Raw genomic sequence first — 25,433 nt, 5'->3', positions numbered from 1 at the left:
ATCCTAGCTGATCATTAAAAAGAAATGATAGAATTAGAATATACTACTTTGATCAAAGGGGTGTGGATCATCAATGATTGGCAGCATCACCAAAAAGTTAAAACCAGACATGACATGCATCCAAATGGAAGAACACTGTTTCTGCAGTAGTTGGGTGTGTTGGGGTGGGGTGCCCTGAACTGGACAGCAAGTCTCTAGATCCTATAACCGACTTACCAATTTACAGAGAATACAGTAAACAAAGACACATGTTGAACGACTCCACAGAAATGTAATCAGCAAAATCTAGACTTTGGAAAGCCTATAACAGGGGTTGGCAAAAAAGAGGCTAGATACCTCTTTTTATAAATATTTTTACTGAAACAGCCATGTCAGTTCATTTACCTATGGTCTACAGCTGCTTTCACACAACAATGGCAGAGCTGAATCGGTGTAACACAGACCATATGGCCCACAATGGCTAAAATATTTTCTACCTACTCCCTTAAGAAAAACTTTGCCAACCCTTGCTCTACAGAATATACAACTCAATTTCTTCAACAAATAAACTGAAGGAAAAAAGATGGAAAAAAACCTATAAACTAAAAGAGATTTAATAAACATTTCAATCAATCACAGTAGGTACATCTTATTCACATCTGATTCAAACAAAACCTGTGAAAATAAGAAAAAAAGCAAAAACTTATGCACAATTGAACATTTGAATACTAAGTGTACATGTAGGGAGATTAAAAACCTTATATTAGGAGTGATATTGTAAAAAAGTAAGTTCTCTTTTAGAGATACATAATGAAAAATTTTAAATGTCCAGGATTTGTCTGAATAATGCAGAAAAGGAAAAGTGAAAGGAGGTATAAATGAAACAAGACTACCCATGAGTTGTAATGGCTAAAGCTGGGTGATCATTACACTCTATGTAGTATTACTTAATGCACAGTAAAACAACACGTTCAGAAACATTAGATCACAATGAAACATAGAAACATTTTTATATATTGCTAAATGTTCCACTCTACATTATTCACAAAGAGAAAAAAGGTCATTTTAAATCGTAAAGAAAACTTCTCTGAAGATGTACCTTCCCATACTTTGATACAGTAAAGCCCTTGATGAGGAATAAGTGTTCACTCATCATCAAGATAGAAGGGAAGCATGGCCATCTCCAGACCATAAAGATTTGTGAAAATTTTTAAAAAGGCATCCATTCCTTAAGGTACTTTAATCTGTTAAATTTTTATAACAAATATGTAATCTATGATGTGAATGGGGACCTTAGAAATGATCTCTTTACACAGCTCACAACCTACACAACTCCAGGAGTGGGCCTTGGAGCAAATTAACAAGCTAGTTGCTAAGGAATATGAAGAGCTCAACTCTACCTTTTTGCAAATTAGTTAATCTAGAAAAGGTATTCCCCTAATCTGAGAGTTAATATTCCTCACCTATTCTTTATCACTCAGAAACTAACTTAGTTGGAGACAGTATGGGCAACAAATCTACAGACATGCATAGTCCTATCATTTCCTTCCTGAATATTCCAAATTATGAGACACATTTCTCCCAGAAATGCAGTTTCTCCCCCCACTGCAATAAACGCAGAAAGCCAAAATACAGCCTCACCAGCATTTGTGGTTCAACATCATTTCAAAGGCAATAGAGCTGCAGGAAAGAAGGTGTGACCAGAGGCAATCAGCTAAGCAGTCCACAAGTATGAGCTCCACTTAGATACTCTTCTGGCAAATATTACGGTAAGGAAATAACAGTCTCAATCCCTATTTTTTCTTAATCTAGTAAAGAGAGGAAACTCCTATCTCTATTTCAAAGCATACTATTTAAAGAAGGTAGATGAAAAAGGGGTTCTTGAGTACAGATGAGGAAAAAACAAAGAATAAGTTAAAAAGGAAACATTGTAGCAACTGAGCTATATGTGTTTATAGCCCCTGTAAGTCACACTTTAAAATATACACTATCTATATCACATATACCAAAAACAACACGACACACAATAGGAGTCATTTTCCACACACACATACACACACACATACCCTGAGTAAATTTCTAGAACAGAGACTTTTATCATTTTTATGCTCTGCCCATTCTAGGTGTGTTAAATTAACAAAATCTTAATTAAAGCTTTAATAAGGGTATTAGTACTTTTAAATGATTGACTTCATAGCAAATTGCCAGAAAAAAAAAATCAAGGAGAGGTAGACTTCTCAAAAGACTGGTAATCAGAGGTTTTTCAGTTTGTTTCTTTTTTTTTTTAACAGAAAGGATGGACTATTTTTATTTTTATTCTGAAAATGGTAAGAACCTTGTTATAATATCTTCCAATTACCTTTGTGGCAACAGAAATTTCAGCTGCCAATTTTAAGTATTTTGTATATACCAGTACTTAAACTGAATTTAAAGCAGTTTTATGAATTAGAGAATTATGAAGTCAAAATAAGATTCCTTTTCCAAGCCCTTCCACCCACAATATCATATTCATAGGACTAAATGTAAACTTACTTGGGCTGTTAGAAAGGTATCATCTTCACCTTCTTGAGCTTCAATTTCCTAAGTAAAAGGGTATACAATAGCTTTGCTTTACAAAATATCTGGGTAACATGAGAATGCTTTTATGCTATACCCAACTATCACTTGCCTTGTATTCTGCACAGTGTCTATGATACTGTCGGTACTAAGTCAATGCTTAATAATTCAGATTACACTTTTTGTTCCAACATAAAAACAGTCACACTGATAGAGGATTACAAAAATCTCTTGAGCCCTTCATTTATTTGGCTAAGTAGAATGGAAGTATTCTAAGCATGAATATTAACAGTACTGACTCCCTAATCCATTGGTTTTAAGACACACTAACATACTTCAAAACAAGACAAATGGTCTATTTCAATAAAATACTTTTAAAATTATATGCCTTTAAATTAAACTTGAAGTAATTACCCACCATTCATAACCAAAGAAATGCAAATTAATCCTTTATATCTACTAAAATAGCAAAAGAAAAAATAGCTACCATCCAGTAGTGTTGGCAAGATCAGAGTGAACTGGTACACTCATCCATAATGGGGTAGAAAACAACTTATGTGTAAATGTCCAAATTAAGGGAGTGGCTATTTGACACACAGAAATCAATCTAGTAAGTTACAGTATAGCACACGCATTATGAAATTATGGTATGTTATATGAAAACATCATGTAGAATAAATAGCAACTAAAGGCATGATAACTACTATATAAAAATATATACAAATGTGGAAGACAAGCAAAAATTTAAAAGGTCATCTTAGGTGGTAGGATTTTGGGTGGTTTATAAATAACTTCAAAATATTATTTTTGAAAATTCTGAAACTTCCACATTGAACTAGAAAAAATACTTTTTATTATTTATTACTTAATTTATCCGTGTCACATTTTTAAAAAACTGGCTAAAGACCTGACTTTCGATGTCCTCTTTTTCTATATCTTCTATTGCTTCTGCCTCTATTAATTCATGAGCTCTCTGGTTCTCTTCTGCAGAAAGTAACTCCTTGGAATGCACATTTTCTTCTTCATTTTCACCAAATTCTTCAGAGTCCTTTAGCTCGTCATTTCCATCTTGTTCATGTGCCTCTTGATTCTCCAATTCACAGTCCTTTTAATGGTAAGAAAATTTGGTACAACTAGAGGCAAAGTAGTGTAGGCTATCCACCAAACCTTTTTGGTAATTTACGTGTCTACATGTTTTAAATTTTACCATACTTTGACTTTATTTCCAAAGTCAAAGTTCAATCATTTTGCCTTACATATTTACTGTGTCTTTAAAAAGAGGGTGTCAAATCCCAAAGTTACTGAACCATGCATCTAACTCCCCAAATCTCTCACACTGAGGTACACACTAACTGGATTGCTACTGGAGATGCTTTCAAGTTCCAGTTATTTAATATTTACCAACTCACATCCCAGGAGTTGTCCTAGAAGATACGACTTCACAGAAATGACTTGATTTCTCCATATGCCAGTTTGATTTAACTTCAAAGACCCTGCAAGTCTTACATATTGTAACAAAGTTTATTTCTAATTTATAATAAGGCACCCCAACTGCTACATTCTGCTTTTGAAAAAATGCAAATAATTAAATGTATTTATTCTGAAATATATCACTGTGCCACAATCCCAGATAGGCAAGGGAACATAGGTTGGGGTTGTCTCTGTTAAGGAATTCTGTTTGCCCTTCAAAGTTTACGGATTCACAGTAATTCCATAGAAACAAAGAAAAGTAGCAATCTAGTTAGTTTCCTCTTTAACTGCAAAGAAAGGGTGGAAAGCAATGAACACCCTTCCCCTTTTCCTATTCTTATGGTAAATATAACAGGTCTAAGAAAAGGCTTCTGGGTTAAAAGGGGAAAAGTGCACGGGCGTGACTATCAATCACTCAGAGCTGAACTGCAGTGAGGAAATAGAAATTTCTGAGGGAGATGGGCAAAGAAAAGCAATATGATTGTATTAGAATGTGGAGTGCTTGGGAGCAGGATGTTTCTGGGGCAGTAGGTTTCACCAACCTCACAACCTATGAGTGAGGAACACTGGAGACTGAAAATGGGAGTAGATGATTATGTAACAGGGGTAAAGGCAAGAAAAGAAAAGAAAAAAGAAAAGAAATGAAAAGAGAAAAAGAGAAAAGAAAAGAGAACCGACTAAGGGAAATCACCCAGGGGACTTTATTTATTCTGAAATGCCAACTTGGACCATTCTCTTCACTTGTAAATGAAAGCAATTATTCTATTATTCATGTCTAGACAATAGGTAATACTTACTTACCACTACTGTATAAATTCTAAAATTTACCAATTCTAAGAAATTAGCATATTCACTTTATTTCAATCGAATACATCATATATGCCATTACTTCCAAAGTAAAAAAAGAAGTACAAAGAAGGAACTGAAGATTTATTTAAATAGGACTTTTTTTTTAAGCTCTTCTGTTCTTCTAGACATTATGACCAGGTTCACTTAATAACAACACAAAGCTATCCTTTGCAGCACATGAGACAATACTATTATGCTGAATGGACATATCTATCTCCTAACAGTTCAAATAAATGTGAGATTTTTGTGAACTGAAGAGCTGAAACAGAGATATTTGAAAATGAAAAGTTTTTTACTAAACCACAATGTTTTTCCAGGTTATGGATAGTTTTTACTCAGTCATATACTCACTAGTGAAGATACCTGGAGAAAATAAGAACAAAGAAACAAACCTAAAGGAAGATGTATCACAAGAATAACAGAATACAGAGACTGGAGAGTTCTGAAAGGCTCAAACAAAAGCTAGTTACAGGCATGCAATCATCAATTTTAATGGCTCCTTGGGCAAGTATTTCCTAAAATTATCTGATTTCAAAGTTAAATCCTCACCATGAATTTCTTTCTCTCTGCATACCCTCAAAGTGCAAGGTGCAAAGTGTAGGGCATGTGGTATACTCTGTGGTCTGTGTGTCCTCTAACGTGGGGAGGGGAGAGAGCTAAGCAGTAGGAAGAGATGGCCAGGTGAATGGACACAAGCTAACTTCACGGTAGAGCACACAGACATCCAGAGATGTTATGACCATATGGACTAAGTACACAGAGAACAGAATATATGGGGGTATAAACGTACATAATTTAAGAGGAATTATGGTCATTAAATAATTCCTACAAATGCCACACTACTTAAGACCTAATGATCAGTAAGGAGCAGATCACATTAGTAAACACACACACACACACACACACACACACACACACACACACCCCCAAGAAAAAAAAAACAAAACCCTGTGATTAAAAATAACTTAGTACACAGAATTGCCACAACTCCAGCTAAAACTATATACATTATTTTTCTGATTGGTCAGTTTTGAAATACATTAATTTTTAGCCAAAAGAAACTGGCTTATTTATCTTTAAAAGGCAAAACAAATTTCTTAATTTGATCTTTCCTAAGTAGCAACACATCAGCAATCTTCTCTCTCCATTTTAAGGACTACTTTAAGCTAGTTTTGTATATTTTATACAGAAGCTAAATGCAATGGGAAGATGAAAAATAAATTATCAATACCTTCATTGCAGCACTTTGTCCAGGAACTAACATATCAATTGTCCTGTAGCTGTTCCTCTGGCATCTATGTCTGATTTCTACTTAAAGACCTGGACAAAAATTATTTTTAGCCCTATGTCTCATTCAACTAAAGACAGTTATTGTATTTTTCAACTATGATGAGATTGACAATACTACATAGGTCTCTATCTTTATTTTACCTACATACATCTATTATTCAAGTAAACTGCATGAATTCATCATGCAAAATACTACACTCAAAACATCTTAACCTGAGTAATTAACACTTTACCTTGACAAAAGCATCATCTTCCACAGAAGCATCTCCACTCAACTCATCTGCTTCCTGTTTTTTACCTGCGAAAGAAGGAAAATGGGCTAACAACCAGTATTTTATTACTTTAAGATCAAAAAACATTTGGAAAAGTTTACCCCACAGTATCACTCTCTACTCCCAAATCATCGACCAAACTAATGCGAACTGCTTATAAACCACCTGCTCATAGCTGTCCCAAACACAAAAGCTTTGAGAATGTCATGCTGTTTCACAAAAACAAACTGCACAAATAATCCTAACATGAACTCTTCATCTTAACTACTTGATATACGTAATACACTTTCCTTTATGCCACTCAAACTCTCCTCTTCAATTCTCCCATTAAGTAGCAGCACCCTTCAACGGTGTTGTGTCTATCACCAGACATCTGATAGTTAAGTTCAAGGCTCATGTCCCCACAAAGCCATCCCTAGTGCTATTCTTCAACAAGCTTTCTCTGCAATAATATACTCATACTTTAATCTACACCTTACACTCCATCAGTTGATAAAATATGCCTGATACTCTCAAATACATCTTACTTCACCATTATAGAAAGGAAATTCCTTAAGTGCAGGGACTGCTTTTATGCTTGTTTTGTATTTTTCCAAAGGCCTAAATATAAACCAAATATTAAGGCAAGGAGAAATTCCTTCAGACTGAAAACTGCTAATAGCTTCCAGAGAGACTACAGGTCTCCTCCACCCAACTCACATCTTCAAACTTTACAAATCACTTGTTGGAACTTTAAAAATGTTTTCCACATTTAAAGAAATACATATTTTCCCCCAAGCCAATGCCAGAAGTTCACATTTTCAGGTTGCTCCATAAAAACCTACTGAATAACACATGCATCAGAAATAGTGTAAAAAACACAACTGCTGGAACTGTAATATTTAAATTTTTAAAAAATGCATTTATTTTGAAACGTGAATGGATGTTCTTTCCTGAGGTCAACTAATCAACTTTTCCCTTTGCCTAAAACAGGGACTACCATGTACCTATCTTAAGCTTCTGTGACCCCCAGGGTAGAGGGTTAGGTGTAAGGTAGCTGTAAAAAAAGTTAGTGTACCTCCCTTTCCCTAGTCTCCGCAACAGCCCCTATCTTCCATGTACTTCCAATATGAAACCCTCTCCTCAAAGGAGTGATAAAAAAGCAACAAGATTCTGATCCTTCCAGGTATGTGGCAAACAGTATTAAGAGTGGAGATTTGGGGGCGCCTGAGGGGCTCAGTCGGTTAAGTGACCAACTTCAGCTCAGGTCATGAGCAGGCGGTCATGAGAGTTTGAGCCCCGCTTTGGGCTCTGTGCTGACAGCTTGGAGCCTGGAGCCTGCTTTGGATTCTGTGTCTCCCCCTCTCTGCCCCTCCCCTACTCGTGCTCTGTCTCGCTCTGTCTCTGAAAAATAAAATGTCAAAAAAAAATTTTTTTTGAAGAGTGGAGGTTTGTTTTTGTGCTTCTAACCCACTGAGGTAAAAGAGGGCTAAGAGGGCTTGTCCCTGTCTCTTAAGGACTTGTGTGACTCAAAAGACAAAGTGTGAAGCTTGTGTGCCATTCACTTCCTATTTGCAATGTTGGTGTTTGTATTTTAGGGAAAATAGAAATTAGACGTTACTACAAGGGAAGCACCTGGGTGGCTCGGTCAGTGACTCCTGATTTCGGTTCAGGTTATGAACAATGTGAGCGTAGAGTTTCAGGCATAGAGCCTGCTTGGGATTCTCTCTCCCTCTGCCTCTGCCTCTCCCCCAGTCACATGAATGCATGCTCGCTCTCTCTCTCAATAAACATTTAAAAAAATGGAAGTTACTACAAAGGACAACTAACAAAGTCTGCTAGTCAGAAAGCATCTATTAATATATTAAAAAAAAAAATAAGTGAAGATGTTCCTCCCATGGAAAAGAAAATGGTATGAGGTGAGAAAGAGCTCACTATGTTCTATCACATCTTGATAAAGTTCCACAGTACAAAAACCTTAAAGATGCTTCTTTTGGGGAAAAAAAAAGCTTTTTAAAAATAGAGGACCACAGGGGCGCCTGGGTGGCGCAGTCGGTTAAACGTCCGACTTCAGCCAGGTCATGATCTCGCGGTCCGTGAATTCGAGCCCCACGTCAGGCTCTGGGTTGATGGCTCAGTGCCTGGAGCCTGTTTCCGATTCTGTGTCTCCCTCTCTCTCTGACCCTCCCCTGTTCATGCTCTGTCTCTCTCTGTCCCAAAAATAAATAAACATTGAAAAAAAAAATTGAAAAAAAAAAAAAAATAGAGGACCACAAAACACACCACCAAGTAATCTACAGAGTAGAGCTTTGGGGGGAACTCCTTCAGAACGTTTGCAAACAGTATTTACTCCTTATGATTATAACCTGTTTTACAATTTACAAAGCATGTGGGAAAAAAAAAAAGTTCAATTGATTTTTCTAAGCACCGTATGGTACATGGGGCAGGTAATCACAATATTATGAAAGAGAAAATGAGCCTGAGAGGTTAAGTAGCTTGCCCAAAGCTGGTAAATAGCATTGTCAGAACTGGATGCCAAGGCTTCTCATTTCCAGTCCTAAATTCTTTCCACTACATCTTACTATGACCTACTTAAAAGACATTATCCTTGTAAGGAGTGGTTAATTAACTCAGTTTGAAGATACTATCTTTAAAACAGCAGCCTTCAGCATTATGACAAACTACATATGCTTTGCACATTCTGTGGTGAATTTCACTTGTTTTAGTTTACTTAAAGGAAAACCAAATTACACCACGGCAACAAAAATAACACCAGCAGTCACTATCCCTTGCTTATGTGGCTTCCATGGTCCAGGTACCAGGATAAATGTTTTGTATACATTAATGTATTTATTTATCATAACTACTCTGCAACTATTATCCCCATTCTATAAAAGAGGAAACTATTGCTGAAAAATTAATCAGATTACAAAGCTAGTGAAGGCAGTGCTTCAATTTAAACCTAGGCCTATATTCCCACTTCTCAAAACCCACAAAGCCATTAGATCTTTGAGTAGCTACAAATGTGCCTATCGTTAAGACTATTATCTCTTGTCGTATAAAGAGAGGCTCCCAAAGCCACATCTATAAAATGTTTAAGTGTAAGTCTACTGTATCACGTTAAGATGCCGCATGACAAATAGGCAACAAGAAGCAGAGGTACACAACAGGGCCCAACTTTGCTATCCCGTACTGTTTTAAACAGCTCTATCACATGAAAGCACTAGAAATTTACTGTATCAGCTTGTAAACATAAAAACCACAAGGACAAGATTTTCAAACGTACAGTGATAAAACCGTAGCAATAATTTGATAGATACACAGTGTTTAAGAAAACTGAAATTTTACCATCTTGGGAAACTGACCTTTAAATTCTTAGACAATATAAGAAAATTCTGGTTGGTGTCTCACAGATGAGCTGACATCATTTTTGTTCTGTATATTTAGAATGAACAAACTTTATATAAAGACATCTTTGATAATTCCAAAATTTAAAAAAAAAAAACATGAAATTTTACACTCTAGCTTTTGAGTGATTTCATAATTCGTAACTTTGGGCTTACTTTACACATGTTGAATTAGAAACTATACAGTAATTTCTTCCTTACTGAAAAAAGTATCATCCTTTCCTCATATAAAATATAACTCACATTTTAATAAGCTCTGATGATCATCATCCAGCCCAGAACCTAGTACAATGTTATATAATGAGCAGATGTGCTACCTGACTGATAATGGAGTGAATCATACATTGGATGTAACAAGGTCTGGATTGCTATTCAGCTCTCACGGGGACAAAAGGTAAGAGGTGGCAGGCCAGTCAAACTAGAAACATGTGCAAACCCATCCTGTCAGTAAGGCCTATAAATTCGCAACTTCAATGACGCTACAAAGTACCTCTATGAATTCCTAACTTAGGTCACAGATGAGAAGTAACTTAAAAGAAAAACCAAATCCTCCTCAAACTCCAATAAACAACATCACTTTTGGCACTTTTTTGTAGAGTCAGTAACCATTTATAGCTCTCTCTCTCATTTAAGCCTGTGCTATCAAAACTCCTACAGCAAGTTAATCAACTAATCTTTAATCCTTCAAGGATTCAGGCACGTGCCACAGAAATGGGAACTGGTGCAAAGGAAAGTAGTATGACCAGGATGAGAGCTAACTTAAAGTTTAATGTTATTGAAGCCTAATATTTTTTTTAAGATTTTATTTTTAAGCAATCTCTACACACAATGTAGCGCTGGAACTCACAACGCCAAGATCAAGAGTCCCACACTCCACTGACTGAACCAACCAGGTGCCCGTTTAAAATTAAAAAAAAAGAAAAAAAAATTAAGTAAGCTCTACATCCAACGTAGGGCTCGAACTCACAACTCCAAGATCAAGAGTCTCATGCTCTACAGACTGAGACAGCCAGTCACCCCTGAAACCTAACTTTAATGCTTTGAGGAACTAAACTAGAAAATTAGTTGAGCAGTAAAGACAGTCTGAATATCAAAATACAAATAGAAGTAAAATTAATTTATCACATCTTAAATTATCCATAGTAGTAACACATGGCTATTTTTGGAATTAGAGAATTTCATATAAAAACACTGCAATATTCTTCGCGTGATTTTAGGGTCTAGGGTAAAATGGCAAAGTAAAAATGTTTACACCAAAGGAAGATGACGCTAGAAACAGCTATTTATGCAACATAAATGTTTATAGGTTCACAGATCTTAAATTTTATAATTAATGATCATTCAGAATTTTCAGATTTTAGAAGAGTACAATGTATATATATACATACATATGTATATATACAATTTATTAATCTAAATTTCCCAGTGGCTTCTGGAACAGAGTCTCCCAACCAATCACAGAAATATTTGTGCAATGAAATACATGCACATTCATGCCAAATAAGATAAATCAAGACTATAAATAAATCAAGGCCTTAAACAGCTTCACTTTTGCCACCAAACTTAAGAAAAAAACCCAATTTTTAGAACTTTTGTATTTCAGAATTATGAATAAAGGATTCTGGGTCATAAATTGGTTTTCTCCTCCAAAGGCAAAATGGTCATATAACGATTTGCAATTCTCCTTTTCAAGTTCAGAAACACCTCCAAAAACAAAAACAAAAACTCCACACAATAAGTAGGTTTAAAGTAATTTTGCCAAAAAACTTTGTGAGTTGAGCAACTCTTCCCTATACACATTTACAAAATATAAAATGTAGAAATGGTTAGTCATAAAATTGCGATTTAAGAGGGGGAGGAAATCAGAATATAAGCCAAACTGAACATGAATGTTTCCAGCAACACCCTGTCTCCAATTACATGCAATATTTAAAAATAATCAGATTATGCTTTGTGTTAATTGTTTGCATACAATTGCATACAATGTTTTAACATCTCTTTTATTAGACTAATATTTTAGTAATAAAACTTTTCTAAAAGACCTAATAGCAGCCATCCAATAGGTCATTTTTATATATTTTTTAATCTGCAGATAATTATTCATTATAAATCCAGAAAACACCAAAAGTATGTTATTTATTTTTTTAATGTTTATTTATTTTTGAGAGAGAGCACATACACACCCACAAACGGGGGAGGGGTAGGGAGAGGGAGGCAAAGAATCCAAAGCAGGCTCCAGGCTCTGAACTGTCAGCACAGAGCCTGACGTGGGGCTTGAACTCACAAACTGTGAGATCATGACCTGAGCCAAAGTCGGAAGCTTAACCAAATGAGCCAGCCAGGTGCCCCCAAATATATAGTTTAAAAAATCTGTCAACTTTGTCATCTATAGATAACTAAACTATAAACAAAGACACACAAAATGCACACGCACGCACACATGAGATTTTAATCTAAAAGGCAGCAAAAATGTAACTCAATTTTTAATGGGTTACTTATCTATTCTATCAATAAAAATAAAATACTCCTGGCTAACTCTAAGTCCTGCTGTCAGAATCAAATAAAGCGGTGTGGAGTTTTTTGGAAAATGTAAAGTACACAAAACTGCCAAACAGAAAGAGGTAAAGGAGAATGGTGCCAAGCTTCAAGCTCTAGTCTAGAGCAGCCAGCGGTTCTTAACTCTGTGTGAGAATCACCTGGGGAGCTTTTAGAAAATAATGAAGCCTATGCCCCCAACAGAGCAGCCAAAACCAAATCTCTGAGGAGGCAGGAGCCTGGTATCTGTATTTTTAAAAACTCAAAATGACTCTAACATAGGTCCTAGGACGACTGAGCATAAATAAGCAGCTAGGTAGAATGAAAAGAATGTACGAGGAAGACTACTGTTTTCAGGTTCTCCAGACTAGAGAAAATTTCAATTTTATCTGCCTTTAACAAAACACCATGTATGATGTGAGCCTATTTTAGTTGTTGAAAAAAAAATCCGTAAACATAAATCTATGAGTGCATGAACACACACACCTTAGATAAACAAGTAACACCTGTGATAGTTTCAGGGTGGTGGAATTATAGGCAATTTTCACTTTTTAGTACTTCTCCAGATTACTGAATTTTTTTAAATGAACATTACTTCACTTTAATAATCAGGAAAACAATACTGTATAGCTATATTGCAAACTACAATTCCAGGGTACCAGATCTGCCATAGATGGCTAACTTAGGCTGTGGAATTTAGGATGAGAACGGTTAACTCCTAGAAATGCACAACCTTGAGGCCCTTTTATATGATATATACGTGAGAACTATAGTAGAGTCAATTAAATAAACCCATGAATTCTACCCTTACACCCTAAATCATTGTTCAACCTGTTCGTTAAAGTCATTTCGGAAGCTACCAACTAGTAATAAATATTTTTTTCCCCTAGTTCCTGGACAACTCAGGCTTTATTTTCATGAAAGAGGAGTTCACAAAAAAGGAGTTAAAGTCTGAAGCCCTCTGCCCCTAATTTAGAATGCCTAGAAGAGGACTAACTTGGGAGAAGCACACTGTCTTAAAGAACTAGAAAATTCTACCTACCTTGATACACACCACATTTGACACAATAAAACAGCTGGAAAAAGTACACAAGTGCTTTGATGATAAACATAATCCACCATATAAACTGCATAAGACAAAATGCAAGTTCTAATGGCGGAGGTAAAAGGTCTGACTTGCGGATGCAAAAATGACATACACAACTTCTAAGCCTGGACAATATTCTAGCAAAAGTTTTGAGGAGTTCCAACAGAGCAACAAAGTGGTAAGGAACAAAAGGCTGTTGCAATGATTCATGTGCTCTAAGAGTAAGTACACTTTACATGTCAGTGCTTAAGGGGGAGCCACCACTGCCACTGGGAAAGGTACCTCTCGAAGGGAACACACTATTAATCTCTGACATACATGCTTCCAACAAAGAAACAAAGTAAGTACCAAAATAAGCATTTCTAAAAGCAGTTAAAAAAGCCATCATATGGCTGTCAGTATTCATCCAACAAATATTTTCTGAGTATTATATGCCTAGCATTATGATAGGTATTACAGAGACTAATGTAAATGAAGACTATGTCCTTAACCTCACAAAGTTTCTAGCCTAGTGGGTATCCAAAAGGCTATCCTTTTCACAATCCTGTCCCCAAAGCCCTTGTCAATGCCACAGTTCTGATTAGTTTCCTTAACACCCAACAAACTAAGTTTAAAAAAAAAAAAGGCAAGAATTAAAGTACATTAGAATACTGTATTATATTAAATATATTTTATGCAGTTTACTATATCCTTATCAGACATAAATTTCAGAAAGCTTTACACAGTAAACATGTAACTAATTTCATTGTCTGTGGTATTTTCCACACAAAATTAGGCATCAGGTGTTTGGATAAACCTATAACCCAAAATTATACTTGTCTCTACAGGAGGAAAAAAATCAGATTTCACGTAATAGTTTGAACCTTTACTAAGTCTACACGTATTGCAAGTGTGTTTCATCATAAGTACTGCGTTATATATAATTCGTCTGAATACTACACTGATTAACCACATAAAATAACTTCTGCTACAGTTCAGAGGTGACTCTAAGGGTTGAAAATCAAAAGGATGCGATATGCCATTGTTAAGTAAAGCAAAAGAAACCTTAAAACTATAATCTCTAAAACAAGTTAATGAAGAGTTAGCGCTACCTGTTTAACTGCTTTCTTAACACACACCCAAATAATAGGACAATAAATTTCCCCCGTAAAGCTTTCTTCTATGTTACTTACTAAAAAGTTCATAGCAAAGAGAGCTGTATGTAAAAACAGTCAGAAGAGAGAATTAGTATAAGCTACAAACTGTTTCACCATATTAACTGCATGCAAACAGATTTTATAAATATTAGAACCAACTATAACATTATCAAAATTTATTACAAGCTTATGCTTGCAATAACTACATTTTTTAAATACTCTAAAATACAGTTAAGAATACAGATCCCTCTTCCTCTTAACATTTTTAAAAACACATTTTTAAAAAAATTTTTTAACACTTATTCATTTAAAAAAAGTTTTGTTAACATTTATTATTGAGAGAGAGAGACAGAGAGAGACAGAGCATGGGAGGGGCAGAGAGAGGGGGAGACACAGAACCTGAAGCAAGCTCCAGGCTCTGAGCTGTCAGCACAGAGCCGGATGCGGGGCTCGAACTCCCAAACTGTGAGATCATAACCTGAGCCGAAGTCGGACGCTCAACAGACTGAGCCATCCAGGCGCCCGGTCATTTATTCATTTTTGAGAAACAGAGACAGAGCATGAGTGGGAGATGGGCAGAAAGAGAGGGAGACACAGAATCTAAAGCAGGCTCCAGGCTCTGAGCTGTCAGCACAGAGACCGACGCGGGGCTCGAACTCACGATCCGTGAGACCATGACCAGAGCCAAAGTCGAACGTTTGAGCCACCCAGGTGCCCCTAAGCAGAAACATTATAACATACAAAATTTTTTAAAGAAATAGCGACCCTACATTTATAACAATAAGCTTAATATTTCACATAATTTTCCAGGTCCATTAAGCTTAATCTCTTGCTTTCTTAACATCATTTGAACTTTTATTTGCTACCTTAAGATGATCATAAGAAATTTTTTTTTTCCCTGACAAGCTATTATATGCTGTATCTTGCTGATGTCTACATGACTACCTCTGAGTAATTCCTTCGTTTTCCTTTTCTAATAATCTGTTCTAAAGAATATTTACAATGATTGAGCACCTATGAGCTCTACTCTTCCTTCCTTATACATCTATTTTAATTGAACAGAAAGCATTTTTCTTCTGGCTCCTGGCTATATATAATCATTAAATTTCAGAACTCAAAGAACCTTACAGATGATCTAGTAAAAATTCCAATTTAAAAAAAAAAAAAGGAAACAGATCACTGAAGGAAAGGTAGTGTGACCAAAATGAAGTTATTTTCAAGCTAGATATTTTTAAGTGAAATACGATTTGGAAAAAAGAACTTAATGCAGTAATTCAGCAATTAGACTGAAAAAATGGCACCACATTAAAACACTTTAATTTCTCAAGTTCTTGGTTTTAAAATTGTTATTGATATTTTTAAGTTTCCATATTTAAATTTCAATTTTTAAAATATTATTTTTAAACTTAATTTAAAATTTAAAATAATCTTATTTATAGGCATCTTTCATTTAATTGCACATTGATTCAAACCAGGTTCTTAGTTTGGGATTTACATTATGTCTTTGTAATTCATAGAATTTTTAGTACAATTATAAATGGAATTTAAGGAGATAAGAGCTATTTATCATGCATGTTCTAGAATGAGTCCCATTAAGTACTCAGTAGTAGCCTGCTACAGACAAAAGATTAAATGTTACAACTTCTAACTAAAGACCACAAGACACCTGCACAACAGTGTTATGGAAAAATTAAAGTTCAAGTATCCTAATAATCCACATAAAGGAAAAAAAATGAATTGATCATATGTACACACACACACTGTATATAGAAAAAAGAATAACTTAAAATTTTATACTTCTGAAATTATTTCTAAGGGTTAGATGAATGAAATTCCTAATAACTGAAAAAGAGATACACAGAGAAATTAAAAATAGGTGAGAATGAACAAATCAGATGCAGTTTACTTCAGATGCTAAAATCGATAATCAGCTTGAATAATCCGGAACGATGATTAATACATGGCATCTGTTAAACTATCACAAGGTGCTAAATAAATGACATGAATCAAAATCACTATAAGATACATGGTTAATTCCTGATAAACTTATTTCCAAAATTTTTATCCTTCATTTTGAAATAGCCTCTGGTTTGTCAGCATAGGCTCCTCAGCACAAGTTTCTCTAAACACAGGGAAATGTATCTCTCAAAGTGATACACTGTGTCAGTTACATTAAAAGCCACAGATCCTCAAGATAACTTTGTTATTCCTCTAAACTCCATTTCCACCTCTGTCATTCCCATCCTACCCAGGAAATACTCCTTAGCCTTTATCAATTTCCTTGGGCACAAAAGGGGAACTCTTGCAAACATATGAAGACTCAAACAGTGAGATGGCGTCAAGATCTATCCAGTCCTAGTACCTACAGATTGCTTAAGATCAAATGTTAAATTATTTCACTCTAGTTACAGTCAATCTGGTTCACGGCAGACAGAGTGGTATTTGGATCACTTAAAGCAATAAGGAAAGTGAGATTTTTAAAAATTCTGCAGCTATCCATGACATACTCTACATGGAGCTTGTAAATAGGTACCTGGATCCAGATATCCACATCATGTCCACCTTCTACCACTGTCCTTACGGGAGGGTGGGAGAAATTTGTAATTATTCAAATGAAGATTTCAATTACCAGAATATTTTTACAACACCTAAGTCCCGTTTATATCATCAAAGTGTTAATTTAAAACCACTTTTTACCTATTCATTAAATCATATCCTGGAAATATATTCTAGCCTAATTTAAAAGTTATAAAATTAAAATCTTTAACATATCCCTATAATTTAAAACTTTTTTTAAAGCTAATTAATCATGGATTTTTTCCCTACCTTGTTAGTATGATTGGTGAGGTCTTTTTGAATTTCACTGAAAATCAGAAATGTATAATAGCATAAATGGAAATTAAGTTCACCATGTCAAACAAAATACTAAACATAAAGGTTATAAAATTTTAATATATTAGAGAAAACAGCAGGAGTCAAGGTGAAAGATTTGGAAGGAATTCCATCAATACTCTGCCAATTGTGGGGCAAGGTAGACATGTATTAAACTGCATTTTATTCTTCAGGTGTTCACACTATGAAGGAAGAAACCTTATGAAACTTGACTTTGTAATTTTTTGGAAGCAATAAAGAACTGGTCTCACTTTCAGGTCAGCTTCAGCCAAATCTTAAGGGCTACAAGTTACCCAGAGCCTGGCAACAGTAACTTTTCTTCCTTGACCCAAGAAGGCAGAGTGCCAGAGGGAAATAGCAAAGAGTAGCACTATATAAACAGGGCAAGTGGCACAAGAGCAGAGGCAAGTTATATAACCAAAATATATTTTAAAATATGTTCATAACTCGTAACAACCTTTGCCTTTGGTTGGTTTCTTGTTTGGAGTATCAGTTGAAACAGTTAATTCAATATTATCTGGATCGCCTCCTTCCTCTTCAATAGCCTACATTAGAAAGAGAAGTTAATATGCTACACAATCTATCTAAACTTATTTTATAAAAACGAAAAAAAATTAGCAAACCTCAAGCCTCAAGACATTAGAATTGCCAGTCATTTCATAAACCGACTTCAAAAAAGAGCAATTAAACTACACGAGTGTGAGAAACTTTCACGGGGAAATACCATTAGGTACCAAAATCACATGGAGTTTTAAATTCTACCGAGTCGAGATAATTAAATATCACATATTATCATACTGAACAAAAGTCTAAATATTCTCAACTGCAGAAAAGTTGCTAGCTATGAAAGTACATAACTAAAAAGAGCTCTCCTAATTTCTATAATGCAGCCTTATTTCTCCTGTACTACCATTCCACCGCTCACTCAAACCAGAAAGATAATCAGGGATGAAAAAGCAGATTACTGCTCTGATGCAAAAACTGAAAACCCAGCGAAAAACAAACCCTCTCTCTGACCCACCCCTCAACTCCCACTACCAATTCCCCCCACAAGATGGGGAGGAAACGGTTGGGCACAATTAAACGGTAACTTCGCAGAAGTCACCAAAGTAACCAGTCCCTCCGAGGCCAAGAAATGCACGCGCTCACCACCGCCAAAGACTGGGGACCGAGCGCCTCCCGGGTCTCCACGATCGCCCTTGGGAGGCCGCGCCGGCCGGCCGCAGCCCTCGCAGCCTGGCGGGGACGTCCCGGAGGAGGCAGGGGCGCGCACGGCTGCGACGGCCGGTCCCGGACGCCTCGCGGGCCCCTCGCAGGCCCAGCCCGGCTTGCGGGGGCGGGGGCGCCGCGGGAGGGTCCTCACCCTCCCCGCGCGCGCGGGCGCCGCCCGGGGCCTCTTCACCGCGCCGCCCCGCGGGCCCCGGCGGCTGCCGGCGGCCGGGGGCTGCGGCGGAAGCGGGGGCTCCGAGGCGCGGCCTAAGCTCCCCTTCCCGGACCTCGCCGGGCCTCACCTGCTTGAGTCGGGAGACGAGTACTGTCTTCACTCCGGTGATGTCTAAGTTCCGCCGCTTCAGCTCGGACTTGAGATCGATGACCCGCAGATCAGTGATCTTTTTACCTTCCGCCTGACCCGAGGCGGCCGAGGCTGCCACAGCACCGGTAGCGGCAGCCATTTTAGAAGAGCAGCGCGCTGCCGAGGCAGCGAGTGGGCTGCAGGGCGGCGGCAGCAGCGCCAACTTCGACCCAGGCCTCAGCGGCCGCCGGCGCCGCGCAGCGCAGCGCACAATGAGCCGCTGGCCCCGCCCCCTGTCCGCCACCCCAGCGCAACCTGCAGCCGCAGCCAGCACCCGGATGACGGGCGCGCGTGCGCACTGGCGCAGGGGACGGCGTCCGGCGCGCTCCTCAGAGCCGGCCGCGGCCACCTGGGCGGCGCGACCCCTTGCGTGGGCTGGGAGGTCAGGCACGTCCAACCGCACCAACGTCCGCTGCGCCGCGGTTCTCCCGCCTCTTCGTTAGCCATTTTCTGGCAGCGTCTGGAGACTTGAGCAACAATAGTGTCAGGCACTTCGCGGCATAGATAGTTCGCGTGTTACTCAACACAGACCGAGGGGCGTGTGCGCGCCCTGAACCTCCTCCAGAGAGATACTTTATCAGACCTGCTGAATAATCGAAAAAAATGTGGCCAGTGTGCACTAAACAACTAGGCTCCCCGACTTCCAATCAAAAGACCGGAAAGAAACCGCGGGGCAGTTTGAGAAAATAAAGAACATAGAGGGCTCTGAGGGTGGCCTGGGTGACAGGTCCCACTAACTGGCTCAGGAGGAAATATGCCTTCAGCCCAGGGAGGCTTCGTTTGTTTCAGGGCTGCCCTACTCCCTAGAAAATCAGGACAGCTTCCCCTCTGCGTTGGCCTCAGGTTACCGTCCTCTCCGGTGGACCTGAGGGCTCAACACGAAAGTGATCACCGAGTGAGGAAGTTAGTTTATAAGTACTCGTGACCACTCTCATACGGTCCCCGCCAAATTGGGGATCCCAAGAGCAATCACCATCTTATGAGGGACCGGCCTGTACAAGTGAGTACCTCTTTGTAACTTTAGTCAGTGTTTATCATCAAAGCATAAGCAGGTATGGAATAAAACTGTTCTATACATTCCACACACTGCTTACGACGCACAAGGACTTACACTGGCATTTTCCGGTTTTAAAACTTAAATTGACGAGGTCTGTCTCGCTTTACGTTGTTTTTCTCTGGTTGGCTAAACAAAAAGGAGAAAAACTGGACATCATAAAATAATACTTGACATTCGGGTAGTTCTTACCAGTCTATAATGCGCTTTGACATGCAACAACCCTCTTAATCCTTCCGAATTCCGCGGGGTGAAATCTATGCGAGGCTTAGGGAGATTAAATAGCTTGTGCATGTTCGCATAGCTGGTATGTGGCCGAACCGGTGCTCAAATCCAGGTCTCCTGATTCCAAGTCCAGTTCTGTCTCTAGTACAGCTTGACTCACAGTCACAGAATTTTAGAACTCAAAGGATCTTTAGAAATCTGGCACAATTCTCAGTTCTCTCTCAATAAAGATTTTAAGAAAGTTACCTAGGTGCCCACCGCTAATCATTGACCAAATTGACACTAAACCTAAGATCTCATTCCAGTGTCTTTCCCAGTAACCTCCCCTGCTCCCACCTTTTGTGAATACTTGTACAGAGGGGTTGTACTAATCAAAAGCTAATGTGATAGTTAAAGTGAATAAGTCTTTAAAAAATTTTTAATAATGGACTTATCTTAAAATGGAGATCTATACCTTCTGATCTGATGCACTTGGGAAGGACACATCACCTGCCCAAATGCCAAGAATGTTTAACCTGGATCTCATCGTGACCAAACAATTAGACAGTTGTGGGACATTCAACAAAATAAAAGCTCTAGATTCTTCAAAAAGCAGTATCTTAAAAGTAAAAGTAGGAAGTAAGACTAAAGGGATTTGATAAATTTTGTCTGTGATTGTTGTTTGGGTTCTGGATCAAAAAAAACTACTAAATGAACAATCGAGAAATTGGGGACAGTTGGGAAATTTATATAGTGGACTGTGTTATTGTGCCAATATTAAATATCTGGAGTGTTAAATCGTGGTTATGTTGAATGTCTTAGTCCTTAGAAGATACTTGCGGAGGTTCTTAGACGTGAAGAAGTATCTTTCTATCTGCAATTTACTTTCAAATGGTTGCGGGAGAAAACAAATGTAGGGATGTGTTACAAATCCCTGAGCTCAATGTAGCAAACTTAATAATTAGGGAAACAAATGTAGCAAAAATGTTAATAATTAGGAAATGTAAATGAAAGGTATAAAGTTGTTAATAGTACACTGTTTAAATTATTTTTATAAGTTTGAAGTTATTTATAGACAATACATAAATCTAATTTTTTGTAATAGAAAATAAAATGGAGGAAAAATATTTTTGCACTTTTAACATATAGAATATTTAATTTTGTCATTAAACGTATGATTTTTGGTTTTTGAAATTACTTTCTAAATAGTTCATCTTTATTTTTTTATGTTTATTTACTTATTTTGAGAGAGAGAGAGAGAAAGAGAAAAAGAGAATCTCAAGCAGGCCCAATGGGGGGCTCCAGCTGATGAACTGTGAAATCATGACCTGAGCCGTAAATCAAGAGTTGGAATTTAACTGACTGAGCCACTTAGGTGCCCCTAAATAATTCACTTTAAATGGATGTTTCTTTAGTATGATGTATTTTTTTTAGTCTTGATCTCTAACGAAATATAGTTATGTGAAGGAACATGGTGCACTTATTTCTGCATCAAGAACAGTACTTAAGGGGCACCTGGGTGGCTCAGTCAGTTGAGCATCCAACTTCATTTTGGCTCAGGACATCATCTCACAGTTCGTGGGATGGAGCCCTCCATCCAGCTCTGCCCTGACAGCACTGAGCCTGCTTGGGATTCCCTCTCTCCATCTCTTTCTGCCCCTTACCAGCTCACACTTTCTCTCAAAATAAATAAACATTTAAAAAAAAGAAGAAGAACACTATTTAAAAGGTAATAATAACATATTTTATTGCCATTTATCGAATTCTTTTGCACTCATTATGGATTTTGTTTTCATATAAGCTCATCTTTTAAGAAACATCTATTAAGGGGCGCCTGGGTGGCTCAGTCAGTTAAGCGTCCGACTTTGGCTCAGATCACAATTTCATGGTTCATGGGTTCGAGCCCCGCATCGGGCTCTGTGCTGACAGCTCAGAGCCTGGAGCCTGCTTAGGTTTATGGGTCTCCCTCTCTCTCTACCCCTCCCCCACTCATGCTATGTCTCTCTGTCTCAAAAATAAATAAGCATTAAAAACATTTAAAAAAAGAAATACATATTGAATATTTGCTATCTGCCAAGCATGCCAGACTCTAGGAAGATAATGATTACCTAGTCTCTCTTGTTCATCATTGTATGGGCTCCTAACACAGTGTAGACACTTAGTAATAAATTGCTTGAAGGAAAATAGGTACAGTGCTCTGAGAACCTATTATAGAAAAATTTAACCCTTATAGGGGTAGATAGAATGATTTTATTTTATGGAAGCATAACCTGAGATTCAAAACGCCAATAACTAGTCCAAGAGTGTAGAGTTAGTACAAGGAAGATTCAAGATGATTTCAAATCCACTGCAATTTTTTTATTATAACATCTTATTTTCCACCAAAGTTTATTTCCATTCCCAAAGAGAATTTTCTTCCTTCCTCCTAATGCTAAGCTCCAATTATTACTGTTCATTCTGTTTTTTTGTTGTTTTGTTTTGTTTTGTTTGTTTCTTTGTTTGTTGAGAGAACTTAGTCTCTGCTTATCATCTTCCTGGCCAATATCATTTTTTTTTTTTTTTACCCTCACTTTCAAGTAGGCTTTAAAATCTTTCTCATCTTGAAATATCTTTGCTTGACCCAGATATTTAGTGTTGGCAGCTGTTGAATTGTTGCTGTGTCTTTCTCTTAACGGAAAGTGTATAGCTTCTGGTAATGACAGAAGAGGTAAGTCAGATAAATACCCCCTCTGAAAATAACAAAAATGCTCGACAAAATATAAAGTTCAAATCTTCTATTTTCTTACTGACTTTCTGTCTCTTGTTACATTAATTACTGTGAGAGATGTGTTAAGAATTTCACAAGATAGTATATAATGAGTCACTCTTTACAACCCCAGTGCAGCTTTCTGCCCATGGGCCCTGTCCCATGGTTTAATAAAATCACCTTTTTGCACACACAAAACAAAATTCACAAGAATGTGGATTTGTTTGTGGAACCATCAAATGTGACTTTATGTATTTTAATGTTTATTTATTTTTGAGAGAGACAGAAACAGAGTGTGAGTGTGGGAGGGGCAGAGAGAGAGGGAGACCCAGAATCTGAAGCACAATCCGGGCTCCAAGCTGTCAGCACAGAGCCTGATGCAAGGCCCAAACCCACAGACTGTGAGATCATGACCTGAGTGCAAGTAGGATGCTCAACCAAGTGAGCCACCCAGGTGCCTCTGACTTTATGTAATTTAAGACTTTATTAGATACATACAAATATGCAATTCTTACACCTTCATCACTAGTTAAGTGAGCCTTTTATCTTTAGTGGTTTTTATTTTGCTTAAATGCTATACCAGATTTCTCTTGGTTAGTGTTTACAAAGTGTGTCTTTTTCCAAACTTTTGCCTTTAATCTTTTTGCATATTTTTAAAATGTGTTTTTCTAAGTAACATACAGTTGCTGTTGTTGTTGTTTTTAATCTAGACTGGCAATTTTTTACCTGAAATATTTCATCCATTAATATTTAATGTGATTACTTTTAGGTTTTTGGTGTATTAAGGTTCAGAGAAACAGAACCAGTAGGAGAATATCTGTGTGTGTGTGTGTGTGTGTGTGTGTGTGTGTGTGTGTGTGTGTTTTGAGTGTATGTGTAGAAAGAGAAAGAGAAGGAGATTATATATATGTATGGATGCATATATATGTATGCATCCATACATATATATAATCTCCTTCTCCTCTCACACAATGATGGAGGCTAAGGAATCCCAAGATATTCCATCTGCAATCTGGAGTTGTGTCTTGGTGCGTGGATTTTAAAAATGTATCCTACTTGGGTTTTGTTGAATGTCTTGAATCTATGGATCAAGAAGATTTCCTGGCCTTATTCCCAGGAAAGTCCGTGGTATAATTCCAACCCAAGTGTGAAGGCCTGAGGACCAGGGGAGCCAGTGGTGTAAATTCCAGCCCAAAGCGTAAGACTGTTGTCTCAGCTCAATGATTTTTTAAAAACATTTTTGTTTATTTTTGTGAGAGACAGAGAGACAGAGCGCCAGAGGGGAAGGGGTAGAGAGGGAGACACAGAATCCCAAGCAGGGTCCAGGCTCTAATCTGCCAGCACAGAGCCCAACGTGGGGCTCGAACCCACAAACTGTGAGATCATGACCTGAGCCAAAGTCAGACGCTCAACCGACCGAACCACCCAGGCACCCCCCAACTCAGTGATTTGAGGGCCATTCTTCAGGATTGTCTCTCCTCAAAGATAATATTAAGAGAATATTATCATGACCTTGGACTAGGAAAAAAAATATGAGGACACAAAAAGCACTGATACATTTGGCTACATTAAAATTAAGAATTTCTGCTCATCAGAAGTTACCATTAAGAGAATAGAAGGCAAGACATGGAGTGGGAGATATTTGTAACACATAAAACAAATTCTGAGTTCATAACCAGAATCTACAGAGAACTCCTACACATTAAGAAACCAATTAAGTAGGAAAAAAATAGTCAAGTCTTGAAAACATACTTCACCAAAAAGTCAAATGGCATAAACACACACACACACACACACACACACACACACACACACACACACACACACAGAGTGATCAATCTCATTAGTAATCAGGAGATTATGTATTAAATTGACAGTGATATCTCTTTATATTCCAGTATGATGCCTAAATCAGAGAGACTGATAATATCAAGTGTTGGCGAAGATATACAGTAATTAGAACTGAGAGTAAGTGAGAGTACAAATGGATACAACTACTTTAGAAAACAGTTTAGAATTATCTAACAAATTTACAGAACCACATATCCTTTGACGGAGATATATCTTAAGTATATAACAAGAAATACATGTGAAACAAATACACATAGCAGCACAATTTGTAATAGCCTCAAACTAGAAATCCAACAAATATCAAATTAAAAGTAGAATGGGTAAATAAACTGTAGCATATTCATACAAAGCAATACTATAAAATAATTGAGGCTCCTGGCTGGTTCAGTTGGTAGATCATGTGACTCTTGATCCCAGGGTCATGAGTTTGAGCCTCATATTGGGCATGGAGCCTACTTAAAATAAAAAAATGCAAGGGATGCCTGAGTAGCTCAATCGGTTGAGCAACTGACTTCAGCTCAGGTCATGATCTTGTAGTCCTTGGGTTCAAGCC

At 37.5% G+C, this 25,433-nt stretch overlaps 1 protein-coding gene across 10 annotated transcripts in view; it reads right to left on the bottom strand.

The window, feature by feature from the left end:
* The window catches only part of SLTM (SAFB like transcription modulator), a 45,085-nt gene extending 25,693 nt beyond the window's left edge, over positions 1 to 19,392 (bottom strand). For 3 of the 10 annotated variants that reach the window (XM_045449582.1, XM_045449586.1, XM_045449584.1), the window contains exons 1-5: positions 18,964 to 19,320; positions 17,910 to 17,997; positions 6,378 to 6,442; positions 3,443 to 3,640; positions 2,512 to 2,559 (exon numbers count right to left, since the gene is read on the bottom strand). In XM_045449582.1, coding sequence (XP_045305538.1) covers positions 2,512 to 2,559; positions 3,443 to 3,640; positions 6,378 to 6,442; positions 17,910 to 17,997; positions 18,964 to 19,125 — 561 coding nt within the window. In that variant the 5' untranslated portion in view covers positions 19,126 to 19,320. Of the gene's footprint in view, positions 1 to 2,511; positions 2,560 to 3,442; positions 3,641 to 5,560; positions 5,764 to 6,377; positions 6,443 to 17,909; positions 17,998 to 18,963 lie in introns of those variants that run through there. The other 7 variants (XM_045449587.1, XM_045449589.1, XM_045449590.1 and 4 more) reach the window with 4 other exon arrangements.
* Positions 19,393 to 25,433: the final 6,041 nt, after the last annotated feature.

Source organism: Leopardus geoffroyi, chromosome B3 (genome assembly GCF_018350155.1).
Source record: "Leopardus geoffroyi isolate Oge1 chromosome B3, O.geoffroyi_Oge1_pat1.0, whole genome shotgun sequence".
In the NCBI taxonomy this organism is placed as follows: domain Eukaryota; kingdom Metazoa; phylum Chordata; class Mammalia; order Carnivora; family Felidae; genus Leopardus; species Leopardus geoffroyi.
Note: the sequence above shows the minus strand (reverse complement) of the source record. Positions and strands in the feature narration are given on the sequence as shown.